The following is a 20,099-nucleotide window of genomic DNA, read 5'->3' as shown; positions in this document are numbered from 1 at the left end:
ACTTGTTCCACTCATTTGAATAAATATAACTTTATTCTTAGGAGGACAAAACTATTTTACAATGTGCAACTTTACATCAGTTGAATATGTGCTTACAAACTTTTCTCAAATATGTTTTCAAACTGATTTTCTATTAATCAAAGTCTATCAAAGTTGAATAGTAACCTCTGCAGGATACATTTGACTTGTTGGTGTCTTATCACAAATAAAACTCAGGAGATTTTTTAGTTTTTAGTCTGATGTGACTCATTCCTCGGATAATACGTCCTGAACTGTAGATATAAGTAAGGAGATAAATCTTTGTCAATACAAAGATGAATTAAATCACCTAAAAGCGAAAAAAAAAAAAAAAAATCAAAGTGTTTCAGTGTTTCATCTACAAACTATGAATTAGACTCACCTAACAACGTACTACTATTATGACTGTGAGCAGACACAGTGCGTTTGTCGAGTTATACAGTATTGCATTCTCATCAGCTATTGGCATGCACATGAAAAATATGGTGCAAAACTGTGATCCAGTGATGGGCATAAAGAAATAATTTAGTAAAGTGTAGAAAGAATCCCACCTTGCTGGAGCCATTCAAACTGATCTAAATGGCACATTCAAATGTCTATTAATATATATCAACTAATGTACTCAGATTATTAATAAACAATAACTTATGACTACTTTTTATATAAACTTTAAAAGAAACTAGTACTATCAGTACAGGTGCAGTGGCTTCAGGAAGTATTCAGACCCCTTCACTTTCTGAACTTTATTGTGTTGTAGATTTAATTAGCGGTGGATAAAACTACAAACCACATGAAGCATCTGTGGAGAGACCTGAAGATGGAAGCTCAGACTCCTCCCATCCAGTGTGACGGAACTTGAGAGGATCTGTTAAGAAGAATGGGATAAACTGCCCAAATCCAGATGTGCAACGCCTTTAGAGACTCGCCCAAGAAGACCGGAGGGTGTAACCGCTGCAAAAATTTCTGAAATCATGTTTTCACCTTGGACGGTATGGTGACGCAGTGGTTAGCACTGTCACCTCACAGCAAGAAGCTTCTGGGTTCAAAGGGCAGGGGCCTGTCTGTGTGGCGTTTGCATGTTCTCTTTGTGGCTGAGTGGGTTTCTTCCGGCTTCCTCCCACAATCCAAAGACATGCAGGTTAACTGGCAACTCTAAAGTGCCCATAGGTGTGAATGTGAGCATGAATGGTTGTTTGTCTCTGTATGTCAGTGATAGACTGGAGACCTGTCCAGGGTGTATCCCGCCCTCGCCCCAATGTCAGCTGGGATTGGCTCCAGCGCCTCCCTGAAGGATAAACGCTGTGGCGAATGAATGTTTTCACTTTGTCATTATAGATTATTGAGTGTAAATTGGTAAAAATTGTAATTTTATCCATTTTAAATTAAATTTTCATAATAGTTGTGTGCAAAAAGTGAAGAGGTCTGAATACTTTCTGAAGCCACTGTACATGTGATTTGCAATAAAAAGAAGTGGCGTTAATACCACTTTGAGACTAGGACTAACTATTAAGAACAGATGTTATCACTTACATTCAGCAACAATCTGACTATTGTAGCTAAATATGATGTAGAAAACACATGTGGATCATTCAGAGAACAATATTCCACTCCACTGATGGCTCACGAGCTAAGACTTTGCAAATCTGTCATTTTTCTGCATGTGAAACACTCTTCATACGACTTGAGTAAATAGGAATGGTGACAAACCCACTATCGGTGCTGATAGCTTCAACGCAGCAATTCTTTGCCTTTCTATTCTGAATGTATCACTTCAAATGCATCACACAAATCACATGACAATCTGCTCAGATAATCATTCTCCTTTAAGCCCTCTACTGTTTTTGACATCCTGCTGCTGAGGGTCACCATGCTGGAGTGATTGCAGAGAGCTCACAGCTCCTCGCTCTCCAGCATGACCTCAGGAGGGGAGCTGGAGAACAGGAAGGGGCCGGTGTCCGACGTGGGGAAAGCTGACTTGATGTCGAGCCCCTGGCCGGTCAGAGCGGCATAGCGGCTGCCTGTGCGCGGGGCTTTCTTCATGGGTGCGGGGATGCTCTGATGCCACTGAGCTGAAGGTGCAGCAGACAGCTAGTATTACTACTTAAGACTGACGTGCTGAATATGTGGCACATCTCTGACTGGAGCTATACAGAATATTTACCATAGATATCAAGCCTGCAGGTGCAGGACACAATTCCTGCCTCATTTTTTGCTGACACCGTGTACCAGCCAGCATCGTCTTTTGTTGTTGGCTGAATGAGGAGACACACGTATCCTGTGGCATCCTGGGTCATGCTGAAATAAACGGAAAATGGAGAATCCAATTAGATTCCAGTAGAAAATCACGTAGAGTGGAGACGTAGAACTCCTACTTACCTGATTCTCTGCTTAGTTTTAGTGACTGTGTCATTGTCTTTCTTCCAGAAGATGACTGGGGGGGGCATACCCACCACCCGACACTCCAGCCTGACTGGAGTTCCCTCAGGGATCCCCATGTTCTGAAGCTTCTCCACAAACTGGGGAGGGTGCTTCGTCTCTTTCTCTGAGGTGGACATGACTTACATTACTGGAACTTCCAAACAAGGCGTGGGGCGTTACATTAAAGCGTTCAGCTGAATTGCACACGAGTAATTCATTCCTTTTCATCATCTAACAGACAGGTCATTGATTGTATCCAGTCCTTACCCACAACTTTCAGTTCTAGGCTAAAGGAGCTCTGTCCTGCTTTGTTGCTTGCGATGCAGGTGTACGTGCCGCCGTCATTCTGCGTCAGAGGGTCGATGACCAGGGAATGGATGCCGTTCTCCCGCACCAGCATCTTGTGGTAAAGGTCTGGATAGATTGGCCTCCCGTTGACCAACCACATCAGCTCTGGGTTGGGTAGTCCACTCACCTGGAAGACAAAAAAGCTGACAGTAAGGTGAGGTAAAAATGCAGTGTTTTAGTGACTGTATTTCGTGCCAGGACAGGCTACCTACCTTACAGTCTAGTCTGCACAGTCTTCCCTCGTGAGCCAGCATGTCGCCCGGAGCCTGGAGGAAGTGAGGCCGAAAGAAGCGCTCCTGGGTTTGCTCGCTTTCAACTTCCTGTATGCGGGTTCGCACCCTGACAAAACATGAAGAGGTGAGAACGGACCACGGGCACAAACGCACACTTCCACGTTAATCCATCCGTCTCAGTTGTGCTGCATGTTAGTGTTTTAGTACAGCTATAGATACACAGAGGGATTCCTCTGCAGATCCCTCTGCACACTCAGTCCGGCTCACCTCTGGGAGTGAATCGGTGCCAGTCGGTTTCTGGGAGGTCCCGTTTGGACGATCAAATGACCCGAGCAGCTGATTCGTCCCTGGTGGTCATCGAATATCAAACAGCAAATCAGATTTTGCAGCTGGAGAGAAGGTGTTGACAACATAAACCTGAGAGTGAAGCACTACCTGTGGATTAGCTGCCATGATGGTGTAGTTGCCATCATCATCATTGGTTGTGGACTCTATGTGTAAAGCGCAGGTCCCGTCACCCTCTCTTATCTTCTTGTAATGGATGTTCTTCCTCAAGATCTGCTTGCCATCCTTGAACCAGTAAACCTGAGGAGGGACACAGATGTGAGTGATGCATGTTGGGGGGTGGGGGGTGAAAGTGAAAGATCTTGCCGTCATTTGTGCAGCACAGTTGTTGACCCCTCACCTTTGGAAGAGGGATTCCCACAACTTTGCATGAAAATGTGACAGGCACGCCTTCCATGGCCCTGAAGTTCTTCAGCTTCTTGTCGAATATGGGCGCGATGCATTTTCCCTTAGGGACGTCGTCGTGCTGCACCTCGTCGTCCGACTCCTCCACCGGCGTTCGCTCCAAACGGAACTCAATCTCACTCATTAGTCTCTGCTCAAAACTGGACACTTTGTACTCCTGGAAAAGGAAAACCACTACATCAAAGTAATCGCCACAGTCAGTGCTGAATTACTGCATGCACCATCTGTCTTTGTCTCTACACCAAGCTGGGAGTCGATTTAATGTACAATACAACAACATGCATATATTGTACATAGAAGCTTAACACATTGAGATAAAAAAAAAAAAAAAACGCTCCTGGAGAGGTGTGCAGCAATGAGGATCAGGAGGCAACGTGCATCTGTTCACCATGAAGCAACAGTGGTATTAAAGGAAACAATCTATAACTCAAATCTCAAAACTAAAAAGGTTCAGATTGTGACTTTAAACCACCTGATGACAAGGATCATGCAGTGGCATCTGTCGGACAGTATCACTCCTGGATGGTAAAAGAAAAAAAAGGCTCTTCCAACCAAAAAAACAAAATAGGGCTGAGGGTAAAACAGAGAACAGACGAAGACGAACTTGCAGAGATGAGAAACATCATTTCTAGATATTTAAACACCTTATTTGATTCATACTATGAAGCTCTTGGCAGCTTTTTCATCTGTGGACTAGCAGAGAGGTTAAAGGAGCAGGAGATAATGAGAGAGTGTGAAATGTTAAGGACAACATGTGGGTTTGTGAGATGAAGATTTGTGTGATGAACTATGTCTTTTGGGAAAACTTAACATGAAATCGGGAAGACCGGGCTGCAAGCTTCAGTGGGAAACTGTGAAATCAGTTAACTGAAAACTGGTTCGTGCAGGTTATATATTAGTTAACAGAAGCTTGAATGCTTGATTAGAGTTATTAATTAACCATGGTATTATCTACATAATTAGATGAGAATATCCAAAGTTTCCTAATCTCAGGCTGAGACGTTATAATAGTAACCCAGACAGCCTCGAGCAAAGCAGTGCTTGGGACGAGAAGATCCTTGTACCTCATCATAGTTAATGACAGTAGCAGGAATGTTTGGTCCAAGCGGTCTGCTCGCTGTTTTCCCCTCATTACTCAGCTTCTATGAGAGGACAGGGATGGATGATGAGCACCAACAGAGACACACAAACCGTACTTACAAACGTGTACTGATGGAATAGCACACGAGCTATTGTTAATAGCATGCGGAATTTGCTACGGTAAATGGACACACAGTGATGGATAACCATGAGTGGCTGGGGAGGGGATGGTGGCCGACGCTGTTATTCGCTGCCTGTGACACAGTTTCAGTGATTTAATGTCTCTTTATGATTTTATATTTTTAAATATCTGTTGAGAGAAGTTGTCTATGGAGCTTCAAAGTAAATTATTATCAAATAATCATATGAATATATTGTGGAAAACATACAAATGAAAAATAATTTGTGAAATTAACAGCAAACATTCAACTTATTATTATTTCATCCTTCATTTTTCATAATAAGAGAGTTTTGTATAAGACTGGTCTCATGTGCTGTATCTACGGTTTTATGTTTTTTTCAGTTTATATATATATATATATATATATATATATATATATATATATATATATATATATATATATATATATATATGATCAAAAAAGACATTGAGAATCGAAATCTACCTTTATACAACATGGGACCAATATGGGCTGCAAATGCTACCTACCTAGCTGGCTAACTAGCTAGATAGGGTTGTGAGTTTGGATTATTACTCATCATTTTTGCACAATTTAATCATGTGATCATTTCATAATTATTTATTTGTCCATATAATTGAAGACTTTGTTGTTCCATAGGAGTCAAGTGAGAGTCTTTGGTTAATATACAGTAAACTTTATCCTCTGAAGAATAAAATGAACTAGATTGTGACAGTTGGTTAGTTAGAATTAGTGATATCAAATACTGACATGTAAACAAGCTGATCATTTTCCGATATCATATTCACACAGTGGTCTTAAATGTAACAGAGGCTGAAATCAACTTCAACTACAATCCAGTGGACCCACCTCATGGGCTGAGTTACAGCTCGTGAAGATAACATATTGTTTACGCAAGTAGTAGTTTCCATTATTATGTGTATTCACCACTACATCGCTGCAACTGAGGGTCAAAAAAGGAGAAATCAACCAGAGCTGCAGAGCTGGAGAATACTCGGTACCTGTTGATATGCAAAATGTGGAGTTTCGTCTTTAAATTGAAGCTTTTTCTCGATGTCATGGAGGATGATTTCTTTGCTCTCACGAATGTCTTCAATTGAGGGGAGGCGCACCTTGGGTACCTTCTTTTGTAGCCTGAAGACACAGATGGGGAAAAAACATGTATTACAGCATGAGTTCACCAATCTTATGAGCATCGTCGTCCATCAGAGAGGGCGTACCCTAAAGGAGCTCCCTTGGGCAATCCCATTGAGTTTGTGGGATGACTCGGGGTCAGGGACGGCAGGACGGAGCTGAGGAAGGCCACAGGGTTTTGAATGGGGCTGGGTGTGGAGCTGCTGGAGGTGGGAGAAGAGGCCTGGGGAGGCGACTGGGCTCGTACGGCGAAGGCGCTGTTCAGGAACTGCGCTGATCCCGGTGTGGGCGAGGACACGAGGGAAGGAGGGCTGGTGGGAGACATCAGCACCCTTGTGGGGATGTTCCTGATTGGTGGGGGAAATGGCGGGATAGTCGGGGAGCTGGCTGCTGAGGAGTTGAGCTCAGCGGCCAACTCATGGAGCAGGGGCACTGGGGATTCAGTCGGGGAAGGGCTCCTGACTGGTGAGAAGGTCTGAGCAGCTATGAACTCCTTAGGCCGGGTGTAGTTGAAGGTGAAGGAGGAGGCGGTGAGGTTCATGAGGGAGGCGTGGGTGCTTCTCAGCAGAGCAGCAGGAGAGGTGACCTGCTGTAAGGCCGGGGTTGAATCTGTGGGGACTGTATTGAGCTTTGGTGCAGGAGGAGAGGAGAACTGGAAAGTGGGTGCACTTTTGGCAAGAGCTGCAGGGGACAGGTTGAGATGGGAGGCATGGATGGTGTTCATCTGGGTTATAGGAGCTGCACTGAAAGGAGGAGCTGTGTTCAGCTGTGGAGCAGGTGGAGGTGAGGTCACCAGTGAGGAGGTCTTGAACTGAGGGATAGAAGGAGGGGAGCTGAAAGGAGGGGCAGGAGAAGTGTTGAGAAGAGGTGAAAAGGTGGCGTTGAGCGCTGGAGCGGAGCTCAGTGAGGGAGCGGGGGTGGTGGTGGTCAGTGGAGGCGCAGTGGAGCGGGGTGTCTGCTGAGGGGGAGTCGTGGTGTTAAGGTAGGGCTGGAAAGGTGGTGGATGGGGTTCACGTTGCATTCTGGACGACCACAGCGGACCTTCGTGGGAGCTTTGGACCTCGTGCTGGATCTGGATCTGGAATGGGGGGTGGGACTGAGGCTGGACGTGGGTTTGGGTCGGAGGTTCAGTCTCCTGCTGCTGCTCCATGAGGACTTGGTTGTGCAGAAGCTGGAGCTGGGCTGGGTCCCTGTCGGCCAAGCAAAGGCAAAATAACAGATCAACCACTATAAAAAATGACACTATACATGGTGAAGAGGAGAGAGGCTCAGTGCACTGCTCTCATAAATAAGGTCCATGCAGTAAACCCCAGCAGGAATGAGCCAAAGTCAGCATGGAGAATACTCTGACCATTTATGGGACTACTAACAAGTAGCCTACAAACAAAACACTGTTCAAGCTCAACATACTTTCAGTTTTCACTCTAAACAGGATTCTCTGTTTTATTTAGACTGACTGACCCACCGGGACAAAGTCTTATATTCGTCTTTGCTGTTTCAACCCAATCACACCAAGAACAAAAAACCACAGGGAACAGCTTATCAAATTAAAACCATATAAGATCTCATTTACAACCAACATTATCTGAAATATTAGATGAACAGAAATGCATAGAAGTAAACTTACAAATAGAAAATGCCATCCTTTGTTTTAGAAAGCCGGAAGGTCCACATTTGAAGTCCGCATACATTCATTTATGAGTTGCAACTGATTACAGCTGCGAGTGGAGGCAGAGGAGGAGGAGGAACCTCCCACCTCTCAATACAGCCCATCTTATCTCAAAGTAAGGACATGATCTGGATCTGTACAAAACCTGTTTTCCTCATACTACACCACTCTGGCCTCCTTGTGTTAGTTCAGTTGTGAAATTTCTCAGACTCATCTACTTGTTTTGTTCTCGCTCTACTCACAGTTTGGGTTTAGCCAGCACCGGTGGTGGTTCTTTGTTAGCTGATCCGTCAGTGATGTCTTCATCACACTCACTGGATGCGTCACTTTGTTCATCCTCTTCATCCTCGGGCAATTTGAAGTGCACACGCAGACCGACTCTGGAGCTGGAGCGTGAGTCTTTGTGGTTTGTCATAGTGCCTGTCTTGAGGCAGGAGTTGGGAGGAGGATCGGGGAGTGGCACCACTACGGGGTGCCCGTTCTGATGGCTCGGGGTCCCCTTAACTTTAGCGCTCATGTCGGGCGATGTCAGCACATGTCTGGATACTTCCTGCTCAGCTGAGGTCTCCGTTGCATATAGAGCAGTGAAGGGTTTTGGGAATGAGAGCACCTGCCCGCTGCTCTGTGGTTCTGGACGTGCTCCACTGGATCCAGGAGGCTCCTGGCGGAGGTGAAGAGGATCTAAGTTCGGAGTGCTGGTGCTGCGAGAGTTCAGGAAGGAGCTGCTGCTGCTGCTGCTGCTGCTCAGGCTGGAGGGTTCCAGACTGGGCAGGCTGGTGCGAAGGGGGTCTGGTCGCAACATGCTGGAGCTGTGGGGGGCCAGACGGAGGGTGCTGGTGTTTAAGGGGTCCAGGCGTAAGGTGCTGGAGACGAGCGGATCTAGGCGGATGGTGCTGGAGTGGGGCTTGATGCTGTTGGTCACAGTAACCTCTGGTTGAGGGTTTACAGTGGGGGCTGATGGGGTCGGCTCCTGGATTCGACTGGGCTCCATCGTTAAACTGTTGAAAGGCCTCACCTGGTTGCTGTTTCTGCCATTGCCTGGTGAGAACCAGAGACGTGGATACATCGACATTTTTGTGAACTTTTATAAGAACATATGATAACTGTTGCTGTTTTTGAAAAGCAAAACAGAAGTGTTACCTCTGACCCTCAGTGCAGCAGTGCTGGACACAGTCCCATACTTGTTGCTTGCTGTACAAGTAAACACCCCCGAATCCTCCGGAAAGACCTCAGCAATGACCAAAGTGCATATTTCCTCTAGAGGTAATGGTAAAAAAAAAAAAAAAAAAAATACTCACATAATCAGGTTTAGCATGACTGCATCTTAATACAATGAGTTTGTGTTTCCAAAGCCTAGCAGTGGGGTTTCTCTACATCACCAGGGCTGAGAGTCTATCTGCAGCCACAGGTTGAAATGATCTGCCATGGTGGCTTGACACAGGATGAGAGACTACCTTATATGGTTCAGAGTCAGGGAAGAGCAGCCCTGGCTTATGTACAGAAGAAGAACAGACGCCTCGGCCAATGACTATAAACACTGGAGCACAGTAATATGTACACACTTCAGCATCATATACAGACAGACAGCTGCTCTGGTGAAGCCAACACTTGTTTTTGACAGATGAAGATTGTATGAAATGTGTACCTGATTCAGCTGGAGATCTGGGCTCTGAAATGGAAAGAAATATCATTATGAAACTGTGATAAAGTGCAACAGCTGAAGTTATGGTTCAAGTATAATTAGCACTTGTCTAAGTCTCATGTTATTAATGATTAGATACCACAGTCAGTTGAAGCAAGATGATTCATTTTTAATTTTAAAATGTCCTTTAAGAAATATAATGAAGTGTATTTATGCTGCTAATTCCACAACTGTAGAAACATTTAATTTAATTCAAGAAAATGTATTTGTTCCCAGGGGCCAATTAAAAGCTTTTTGGGCTCATTACAAATTCACACCACCAACTTTTTTTGTTGTTTTTTATGTCTAATAAACATAATAATGTATTTTTTATTATTTCAATGTGTTTTTGTTTTCTGTCAAGGTTCTGAAGAATCACTAAACTATAAGATCACTGAAATATATTTGAATTAAGCTGAATTACATTGATTTATTGAAGGTGAAATGAAGTCTTTATATCTTGCATCTTCAAAGACTCCAATGGGGCTGCAGCATAAATACGAAAGAAACAAGCTCTTTGCACTTTTAATACGACAGCAGCAGCAGGACTTACTTTTCTGCAGGATCCTGAAGTCAGGAGAGTCCTCTATGATTTTCCCCTCCCTGTACCAGTCCACTCTGGGTGACGGTGCCCCCTTCACACGGCACTCTAGCACCACCAGCTGGCCTTCTGACGCAAAGAGCTCCTGCAGGCTCTGCAGAGAAAAGACAGGCTTGATCTAACATCAATAGATACACAGTATAATAGACAGCAGAAGCGGACACGCTGTGCACACTGAACCTACCTTTGTGAATACAGGGGCAGCCATGATGGGTTGCCCGTTTAATCCTTGTAGATAGTTGAGGTTGGACATTTGACTCTGAAGATGAAAAACCCACAGAGGAAATGTTGATTAAAATATACAAAAGTAATCATTTCTCAAAGATTATATTGGAAGGAAGTGTTTGTGCTGCTTCACCTCAGGTTGGGGTGTTTGTGTCGGAGCTTCCTGGACAGGAAGCGCAGGTGAAACCACTGGATTCAAAGGCAGAGATGTAGCTATCGCCGTAGCTACCTGCTGTGGTGTGGATGTGCCTGGGTCAGATGCTGACTCTTCCTGGGACACTGAAAGTTCTGTGTCGCCTTGTGACAAAGTAGGAAACGCCTGTTCAGGCAGCACCGTCAACTCCTCCTGAGCAGGCTGAGCAGGCTGTGCCGGGGACACCACAGAGACTTTTGAGACGTCTGGGACAGAGAGTACTGTGCTGGTCGTCTGGACCAGTAGAGGAGTTGGATCAGTTGATGGTAAGGAGGGATCTTCCGCTGGTTCCTCTGTGGCTGCTGTAGGTTGAGGTGACAGAAGCTCTTCCTCTTCTGCAGAGAAGGTTTGGTCTGATGATGGAGGTGAAGTTGGAGATGACTCTTGGGTTTTCCTCTGCAGCCTTTGAAAATCACAGAAGGAAGAAAAGAATGATCTCATTTAGAACTGCAATGAGGCAACTTCAGATACATATATATTTAGTTTTTTTTAGTTTTTTTGTTTAAAACTCACTGGGCTACATGTTCAAAGTGCTGCTCCCCCTCAGAATCCGAAGAGGAAGCACCTGTAGGACCAGAGAACAAACAAGTGTACGCAGTTCATCTCCAATCATGTTTTCCATGAGCCTGTAAAACTGCTAATGAGAAAAAAAAGAAACAGAAGAATCACCTTCTACGTAGATCTCAGCTGATGTAGAGTCGGTACCATAGAAATTAGATGCAAAGCAGGAGTAGCGTCCGGTATCTTCCTCGAACGCCTCTGCGATGATCAGAGAGTGAAGCTCTCCGTTGGTGATGATCTGAATGTCTGGGCTGTTCTCCAACTCCTTGCCTTCACAAAACCACCTGCAAATGAATATATACAGGAATCTGCTCAGTACTACTCAAAATCGGAAGCTTCTTCCAGTGCTACAATTTACAATAACGTCCTGTTATTACTGAAAATAGGTTGAATGTAAAAATCTTCTTTAGTTTCTTTTGTATTAGTTTTAAAGGTGCTCTGTGGAGTTTTTGACCACTAGTATTGCTAAGGAGGGATGTTATCTTGAGTCCCCGTTTTGTCTGTATGGGCGCACACACATGAGCATGCATGCAGCAGAGAAGAAGACGACTGCTGGCTTGTAAACATGGACATAAACGATGAACAATGCAGAATATTTATTTATGAGGAAGGAGATGCGTTCAGTGTTTGTTAAACCTCAAGGATACACACAATGCATTTAGGTGAGAATCACTGAATGTAAACATGACTCTTACATGTTTCCAAGAAAACGCCACAGGGCACCTAGAATGAAGTTTCACTCATTTCCTGAAACATTTCAGAGCAATTTCAAAATAAAACCTGAACAAGGAAGTAAGGAAGCCATTCGTTTATATTTCAAAAACTTTTTGGTGCCTTTTGGTGGATCAGATAGAAATTGGAATCACTCTATATCTATTGGTCAGAGGTTAAGTGCTCTCATTTCTGTAACTGAATAGATTAAATTTAATGTTCCTATGTTCCTCTAGTTTTGGTAAGGCAAGGATTAAGAGTATCCTGTGATTACAGGGCAATGGACATGGACTGGTGGGTAGCGTATATTTGTAATGAAATGGTTATAGTCAGAACACCACGTTAACATTTTCATCCTGACCACATGTACAAATGTATAAGTCAAAGGAAAAACAACATTACGTGTACGTGTCTTTGTAAGGGTTTGGGCTCCACTTTTATTTAATAGGCATAAATTCTCCAAGTCTGTGGAAGCTCTGTCAGTCAGAGGGATGAACACTATTCCTCCAAACACATGCCCTCGTTTATATGATTCATATCATTGTCATACTCATTGAGTGACCTTCATGACCTGCAATTGTTGTGTTTCTGCACATTTGTATTGAGGATTTTCCTTTAATTTGCCACCTGTCTGTAACTGATAGTGCTGCCAAGTGACTTAACTGTTATTTCAGTGGGATATGACTCTCCTACCTTTGTTTCACCATTTAAAACCCCACCAGTTCTCTTTTTTACTCCTATTAACCCTCTGACACTGTTTCTATGAGGCTGGTACCATGTGGTGTCTCTCCCAGTTGCCTAATAGTTCCTCTGGCTCGGTGCCATCCAGTAGAGTTATGCAGGCCAAGAGGAAAAGGTTTTGATGAGCAAGCCCTATCTCTTTCCCTGTAAGACAAGAAGCAACACCAGCACAACATGCCAGTTTGGAGGCTGCTTCAATTCACTGTTGATGTTATGAATCTAAATAGATTTAAGGCACCTAGAGTAATGTGTTAAAGTGAATGAAAATAGTGTGAACCTAATTATCTAATCAAATATGTTGTTTTTTATTCCTTTAGTTTTTGAGGGGAAGACATACAACTCGCCAGTTTACATCAGGTCAGCATTTTAAGTTCAGTAAACCTAATCAATATTGTAATCTATAATTTCATACAGTCAAATTAGGAATAAATGGGCAAAAATCATATTGAAACATAAATGACACCCACTACCTGTCAACAGTACACACCTACATTAGTCCTACTTAGTAATATCTTTGGGTGTTATCCAAAATGTAATATCTTGATACAGCCCAGACCAAATATCGCAATATACGATATTATACAATATTTTTATATATAATAAAATGATTAATTATCAAGCAAAGCTGTGAAATGAGGGTCGGAGGTGGCAGCAGAGCAGACTGTGCAAAACTACAAAAAGAAAAACAAAAAGGGCCCGAGCCTACTTAGTGGTTTCTAGTATCCTGGAGTGGCAGTTGGCAACAGTCTATTTTTCATTACTATAATAGTAAACCTGTAACTTCCCCCCTGCCCTGACCAGCAACATACGCAGCAGCCTCTACGTCTAAGTCGGATCTATTTTGAGCACGACACCTCGATGCTTCATCAAATCCAGCCAATAAACAACCAGGAATGAGGCGCTGCGTTACCCTCTGTCATCATACAGTCATAGATCACATCCAGTGCTTTCATCAAACTCATAAATCGCTAAGATCAGATGCTTTTTCTTGTAAATATGCAGACAATTATCGTGCTTAGCACTGTGACCAAAAATGTCTCAAACCCCACAGAAAACAATTCCTCTAAACACAGACTAAGCTCCCTGTGGGTCTGTCAACTCGTCCGATCTATGGAGAGAAATTCATTTAAGTTTTTTAAAAAAATTACAGTGAAAACATGAAGCCACACTCGAGCTGTGTTCCTGATACTTGGATGCAACAGAGGCGAAGCTGCTGGAATGTGCTTTCAGCCTTCTGCATGAGCTGAGCTGATGTCCTTTCTAATGAGAATGAGTAAGGGTCTAAATTGAAAGCATGAGTAGCAGAAGGGGGCGGCTGGTCTGTGAGTCAAAGACCTCGCTCGCTTGCTCGCTGCACCTGTCGGGGCTATTTTCCCTCTGGAGATCAGAACCAGAGAGGAGATTCCCTCTGGAGCCCGGGAGCTCTGACTGGCTGACCCAGTCACATACGCACAACGCTAAACATAGATGTAGATTACACACAATGCTACCCTGACACACCAGAGACAGTATACTGCTGCAAAATGATGGGAAATAAGAAGCTGACAACTCTCCTTTAAGTCACACACACACACACACACACACACACACACACACACACACACACAGTGGCTGCATGTACAGGGAATCAAGCACAAACTTCCCACTAAAGTCGATGAAAACTGCTTCTACATGTTAACAGAATAAGCAAAATAGGAATCAAGCTTGAACACAGTTTTAACAAAGTCACATTTTAAGTAGAAACCACAGCAACAGAACTCACATCCTCAGACACTGAGGCCAAAAACAAACCATATAAAGTTATACATCAAGCAAAAACTGTATAAATCATCTCACCAAACTCTTCATGCTTCTGTCACGAGCTCGCTCGCTTCCATTATCAGACGCAACTACAGCTCCCAGTGCCAGTCCAATCTAAAAATGGCCGAGAGCTACATTCTCCCCGAGCAAGTATATGTTAGTGGCTCAACATTGTTCAGTAGGACTAACAAGCCCATGCCCCCCTATAGTCTGACACCTCAGCCTCACTCATTCAAGTCTTTGTTGTCCTGGGAGGGAAGCCGCAGGTCCACCCCGAGCTTTAAAACATATCTGACAAAACTGCCATCAAAGAGCAGAAGACAAGCGTTACCTCGAGTTTAAACTGCTGTGTCATCTTAGGGTTCAAAATTTAGACTGTATGAACTTTTGACTGTTGAACACTGTAAATTTCCCCACAGTGTGACTTATCTCATCTCATCTTATCTTATCTTAATTAGGATGGCACTCTGTTAAGAACCTACTGCTATTCTTCTTAAGAACAACAGAGAGCCTGATGTGATTTTTGTCCCAGACACAACCCTGACCCCACACGAACACACACCCACACCTTTCAGAATCAGCTGTTGGCTATCATCACATGTCACATATCTGTATCCAACAAACTGCATCATTCATCTTAACTCACACTTCTTATAATACTTAGTTATTATGCTGCATGATCTGAAGCCAAGACACAACATAGCTCATGATGTGGGTCACAAGTTATAACAAATTATTCTTTAAATAATACAAGATCCTGACTGATACAGGAGGTAAAAATCGGATATATAATACATCAGCTGCTATGTGTTTTACATAAATGTATAATATCTATAAAAACTTTTTATTTATTCATTAATTTGATTTTGAACCAACACATTTCCTGAGTGGGACATTTTACAGCTGAAAAATAAACTTGTCAGTGATCTCTGGTGGACAAACTGACAGCGACACTGTTCCTGAATTACCTCAGACATATGTCTTGTAACATGTTAGCAGAGAGAGGTGGCAATACCGATGTATGTATGATAAGTTATATTGGATAATAATACCTGGCGCTACTATACACCCTGTATTTCTGTGTGCATCATTTAAAAGCATGTTTTACAGTTATTTCATCTGCAGAATGACTTGTATACAATAAATTATGAATGAAAGTATATTCATAAACAGTCAAATTAAAAGTAGCAGTACTGAAAAATAAAAATTCTCCATTACAACACTGAAAATATGATAAAAAATAAAAGTATAGAATTATTAGCAAAATGTATTTAAAGTATGAAAAGTAAAAGTACCCACAATTCAGAAAAATAGCCTCTGAGTGCTAAACTATCAGATATTATATTATTGGATTATTAGTGCTGATGCCTTAATGTGTAAGTTTTGTTGTAGTTAGTTTGTGTCTAATTGTTGGACTATTATATATGATGTTGAGTGTTAAATATATAAAGATGTATTTGTTTTTTAAGCTCTTCATATGTTTTGTATGTAAAAATTTTCATCTTTAAACTAAATCAAATGTTATGAGTAAAAAGTACATTTGTGGTGGAGTAGAAGCTCCTCAGATTTATATTCCTGTACAGAACATCATTCTTTATTCCACTCGTGAGTGAAAGTAAAATCATGTGACCTGCTCTGACATGTTGCCCTCATCTCTTGTTCTTGTAACATCTTCCCAAAACAAACAGGTTTCCTTCACTACACTGTAAAATCTCCAGGGGGAAGTCGACTGCTGACACAAGCTCGCAGCACACCGACCCTTTACATTTTTTCAATGAGACAAACTTGGACTGATTTTGAAGGAGCCTGAAGCAGGAAGTCTTATTGTATCTGCTGCAAACTGAGACATAAACTAATATTAGCAGATCAAAGAGCGCAGAAAGTGTCACGTTTCACTTACCGGACTTCAGGCACAGGGAGTCCTCTTACAATGCAGTCTAACTGGACCTTGCTTCCCTCTGGAACCTCCCTGCTTTTCAGTTTCTGGATGAAATGAGGAGGCTCGCACACAGGCTCTGCTGGGTAGGGAGGTTCTGTCAAGGCACAGCTTTCATCCTCCTCCTCCACCTCCTGGGAAACACAGTCGTACGGCTGCTCTTCAGTAATCCTGCAGTCCTGAAACTCCATGTGCCCGGCCCCAGAGTCCAGCTGGACCTCTGGTTGGTGGCTGACAGCAAGGCTGGGTCTCTCCATCTCCACCTCAACGGGCATGACAGCGCGCTCCCTGTCGTCTGAGCTGAGGGGATAAACTACCTCATCGTTCTGGCTCTTGTTCTGGACCCTACTCCTGTGAGCTTTGCACGCTCTTGGTCGTACCCGTTTGGAGCTGTTGGCCTTGAAGAGAGAGGAGAGCTCCTCAATGAAGTCCGCTGCCTTGTTGAGGAACTCCTTCTTGGACTGGGTCTCCATCCCGTACGGGGCGTTCCTCGCTGACCTGTTAACATCATTGAATTCTTCACTGGAGTCCCTGCTGTTCCTGATCGTGTGGTCCTGCCGTGTGGAGGCTTTATGCATCTTTCTGTCTGATGTGAATGTTGTGTGTGCTGCTGGCAGTTCTTTGATCTCAGGCGCTGGCTGGGGGAAGGCCACAGTGGCGGGGGCAGCAAGAGGAGCAGGAGAGGGGTTAGTAAGGGGAACAGAAGGGGGTGTAGAGGAAGAAACTGAGACGGAGGAGATGTTAGAGGGGGTTAATGGTGCTACAGAGGCCTTGACCTCTGCTCTCTCCTCATGAGGCTCATGTCCGATGGCCTGGCGAGCCAGGTTCACGCTCTTATCCAACTCCTCCTGGCTGAGGAAGGCTGAGAGGTCTGGTAACTGAGGGTCATTGTGGCCCACAGAGTCCTCAGCTTTGCCTTTGAGTGACCCGTAGATCTGAAGACGTGTGGAGGAAGCATCTGAGCGGCTCATCTCGCTGTGGCGCTGCTGGGCTCGGGCCTCTGCCAGGTAGCTCTCTCTTAAGAGCTGAGACAGTGACGGTGGCTGGTCAATGTTGTTCTCTTGCATGCTGGGGAAATAATAACAAGGCATTCAGTCACATTCAAGCTCACTTTCCATCCTCCAACACATAGTGTAGGTTTTTAGTGATTCCCTACCTCACAAGTAGGACAGTGCAACCCTAAGAAACCCTGCACACAATATCATTTGTATTCTCTTTAAAGCTCCATATTTTCCTCTTCTCCTGTGTTTTATTTGAAGCGTTGATCCATAAGAAGATATATTTGTGGTTTTAAGAACCAAAAACCATCTCAATGTAGTTTTACATCTCTCAGGCTTCTCTCTGGAGCTCTAGTAACAACAGGTGGGTGAGCCGATCAGAGGAGAGGAGGCTCTGAGCCTCTCTTCTGATTGGCTCACTGTTTTCTGAGTGATTTAATAGAAATACAGCAGATTTCAGGTAAAAACACTCAGAGAAACCAAATCCTGCGAAGTTCGATGGTGGGTCGAGGTAGGCGGGGCTTATGGCACGACTGAGAGCAGTAACTGCTTTGTTGTGACATCACAGAGCTCCAGAAGTCCTGACGGCTGGTTTTAAGGCTCAGTTTCTGAATACAGGCTGTGTGCATTTCTCTGTGGACTGAGGCTTTGATACTTTCACAGTATTAATATAGAACCTAGACCTGCTTCATAGTCAAACACATGGACATCTACCTTTAGACTGTATGGGACCTTTACGAAATGGCCTTTCATTTTTTTGGTCCAAGCTGCATTCAGATGATCAAACCTTTGTCAGAAAAACTAAATATTGAGGGAAAACAACTAATAATGTAACCAAACAAAAACTAAAGCTAACTAAGGTTTACTCTGATGGACAACCAGTTTAGTGGATATTTGGTTTTACCCACTGTACCTAAAATGACTGAAACTAGTGGCTGTCTGGAAGATAGGACATTGATCTAAAAATATGTATGATATGATAAGCAGAGGGGTTGAAAAGATTAGTCAATTAACTGATGACTTGAATGACGGAAGTAACTGGCAACAATTAATGACATTTTTCAAGTACAACTGCTATAAATACACAGCTGTAGATTTAACACTTGAAACTAAATACTTTTGGATTTTTTTGACAGTTTCTCAGAACAACAGGAAGACGTCAGCTTGAGCTCTTTATTTCTTTCTTCTTTTCTGACATTTTATAGAACAAATCGTTTATCAGTGAATCGACAAACTATCTGCAGATTGAGCTGCTACTCGTTAGTTGCAGCCATAATAAAGCAGTAGGTTAAAGAATAAAACATACATGATCCTTGAAGTCACTGACATGTCTCACACACCTTTAAGTGCCCAAAGGAAGTAAAGGGGGAATGACTTATGGCCAGATGTCAACAAATGAAAAGCAAAGCCTTTGTTTTAGTCCCTGCACATGTCAGTCATGTATCTGATAAAACCTTATACATGTGTGTATCATATATGCATTAATATTACACTAAAAAATATTAAAACAACCCTTTGTGAAATATTTAGTGCAAAGACAGAGCATGTATACAGAAACCGTAGTTAAAAGCAGGGGATATGTGGTAAAAATAGCTTTTTATTTTAGCCTAATTTCAGCCTTCCTCTCGTCTCGACAGGGTATCAGCTTCATGTGCTGACACCAGATCTGAGGGGATAAAGGCAGGCGGGTTTCTGCCCCTCTGCACCTCACACCGACAACACACTAACATGTCGTTTAGCCTTCGCACAACTTTTTGACACTGGGCATGAGCAAGTTATTGAATACAGACATGAGATAGGGTACACATATGCTACTGACACTCAAATCAGCGCAATTAAGAGAGACAGCAATGCCCTTCCAACAGACCCGAAGCTGCAGCTGTTGTGTACATTAATCCTTTGCAAACAGCCTCCGAGCCCACCAAGTCATATCTAATAATAGCGAGGGGTCAGTTTACATGAAGAAAATCAACAAAAAAAAAAAAAAGCAGTCCTTCTCTTCCTGTGTGCCCTTGTTATCGTGATTTTCATCAGTCATTAATTCAATTACACAAACAGAACTATAATTATCATAAATGGGACACTGCTGAGTGAGATAACACACAGTCCCGGCCCACACAGAGGAACGGGCCCCCGGCTAAACACAGCACCACGCATCCAGGCAGGTTAAGATAATTCAATTAAATAGAAGCATAACATTCAAACAGAAATAGACTCCAGCTCATCTGAGGCTCAATGTCAGAGATTTTCTGAGGCTATACACAGCATATTAGGCTGATGCCAAACACACTCAACGGGACACTGAACAACAATTAAATTAGGGGCGGGTGGTATGCTTTACCTTCAGAATCAACCCAGCTGGCCCCCCGTGAAGGACCGGTAAATCCTCAGGGTGCACCTGTGCTCAAAGAGCGAGATTCCAGTCTTCCCGTTGCTGCCACCTGGGGAAATCTTGGACACAGGCGGCTGCACAGCCTTCCTGGTTTTTTATCGTGCAGAGTTAACCTTGGAGTTTACAGGAAAATATGGAGCCGAGTAGCTAGGGTAACCTGTCACCAGTAAAAGTAGCAACATTTGTCAGTGCAGTAGTCGCAGGTTATTTTTGGGGGGAGGCCTGGCCCATGTGTCTGGGTAGCGTCCCTGCTCATTGGCCGGGGGGGGCGTGCTGTAAAGGGATTCCTCCTCCAGTGGCCCATCAGAGACCTCTGTCCTACAGAATTAGAAGCCCCTTGTTGAGCCTCTCACACACACACACACACACACACACACACACATTAATGTTAACACAGTAGACACACACAACAGTGATAATCATTTCTTAAACACTTATGTTGCCTAGGA

The 20,099-nt window shown here is 43.5% G+C and overlaps 1 protein-coding gene across 2 annotated transcripts; it reads right to left on the bottom strand.

Moving 5' to 3' along the window:
* Positions 1-14: 14 nt before the first annotated feature.
* mypn (myopalladin) lies at positions 15-20,044 on the bottom strand. 2 transcript variants are annotated; one of them, XM_056394769.1, is made up of 21 exons: positions 19,600-20,044; positions 16,225-17,328; positions 11,181-11,356; positions 11,025-11,076; positions 10,452-10,914; positions 10,278-10,352; positions 10,046-10,187; positions 9,457-9,480; positions 8,952-9,068; positions 8,054-8,849; positions 6,229-7,332; positions 6,010-6,142; positions 4,832-4,909; positions 3,703-3,924; positions 3,453-3,602; positions 3,285-3,364; positions 2,997-3,123; positions 2,704-2,911; positions 2,395-2,560; positions 2,180-2,313; positions 15-2,087 (listed from the first exon to the last, which is right to left on the bottom strand). In XM_056394769.1, exons 2-21 carry the CDS (start codon positions 17,325-17,327, stop codon positions 1,909-1,911), a joined length of 5,529 nt encoding a protein of 1,842 aa, XP_056250744.1. In that variant the 5' UTR covers position 17,328; positions 19,600-20,044; the 3' UTR covers positions 15-1,908. The 2 variants fall into 2 exon arrangements, with proteins under 2 accessions (XP_056250744.1, XP_056250745.1); XM_056394770.1 differs by lacking the exon at positions 4,832-4,909.
* Positions 20,045-20,099: the final 55 nt, after the last annotated feature.

Source organism: Seriola aureovittata, chromosome 14 (assembly GCF_021018895.1).
Source record: "Seriola aureovittata isolate HTS-2021-v1 ecotype China chromosome 14, ASM2101889v1, whole genome shotgun sequence".
In the NCBI taxonomy this organism is placed as follows: Eukaryota; Metazoa; Chordata; class Actinopteri; order Carangiformes; family Carangidae; genus Seriola; species Seriola aureovittata.
The sequence above is the reverse complement of the archived record's forward strand: the minus strand, read 5'-3'. Positions and strand labels throughout refer to the sequence as shown.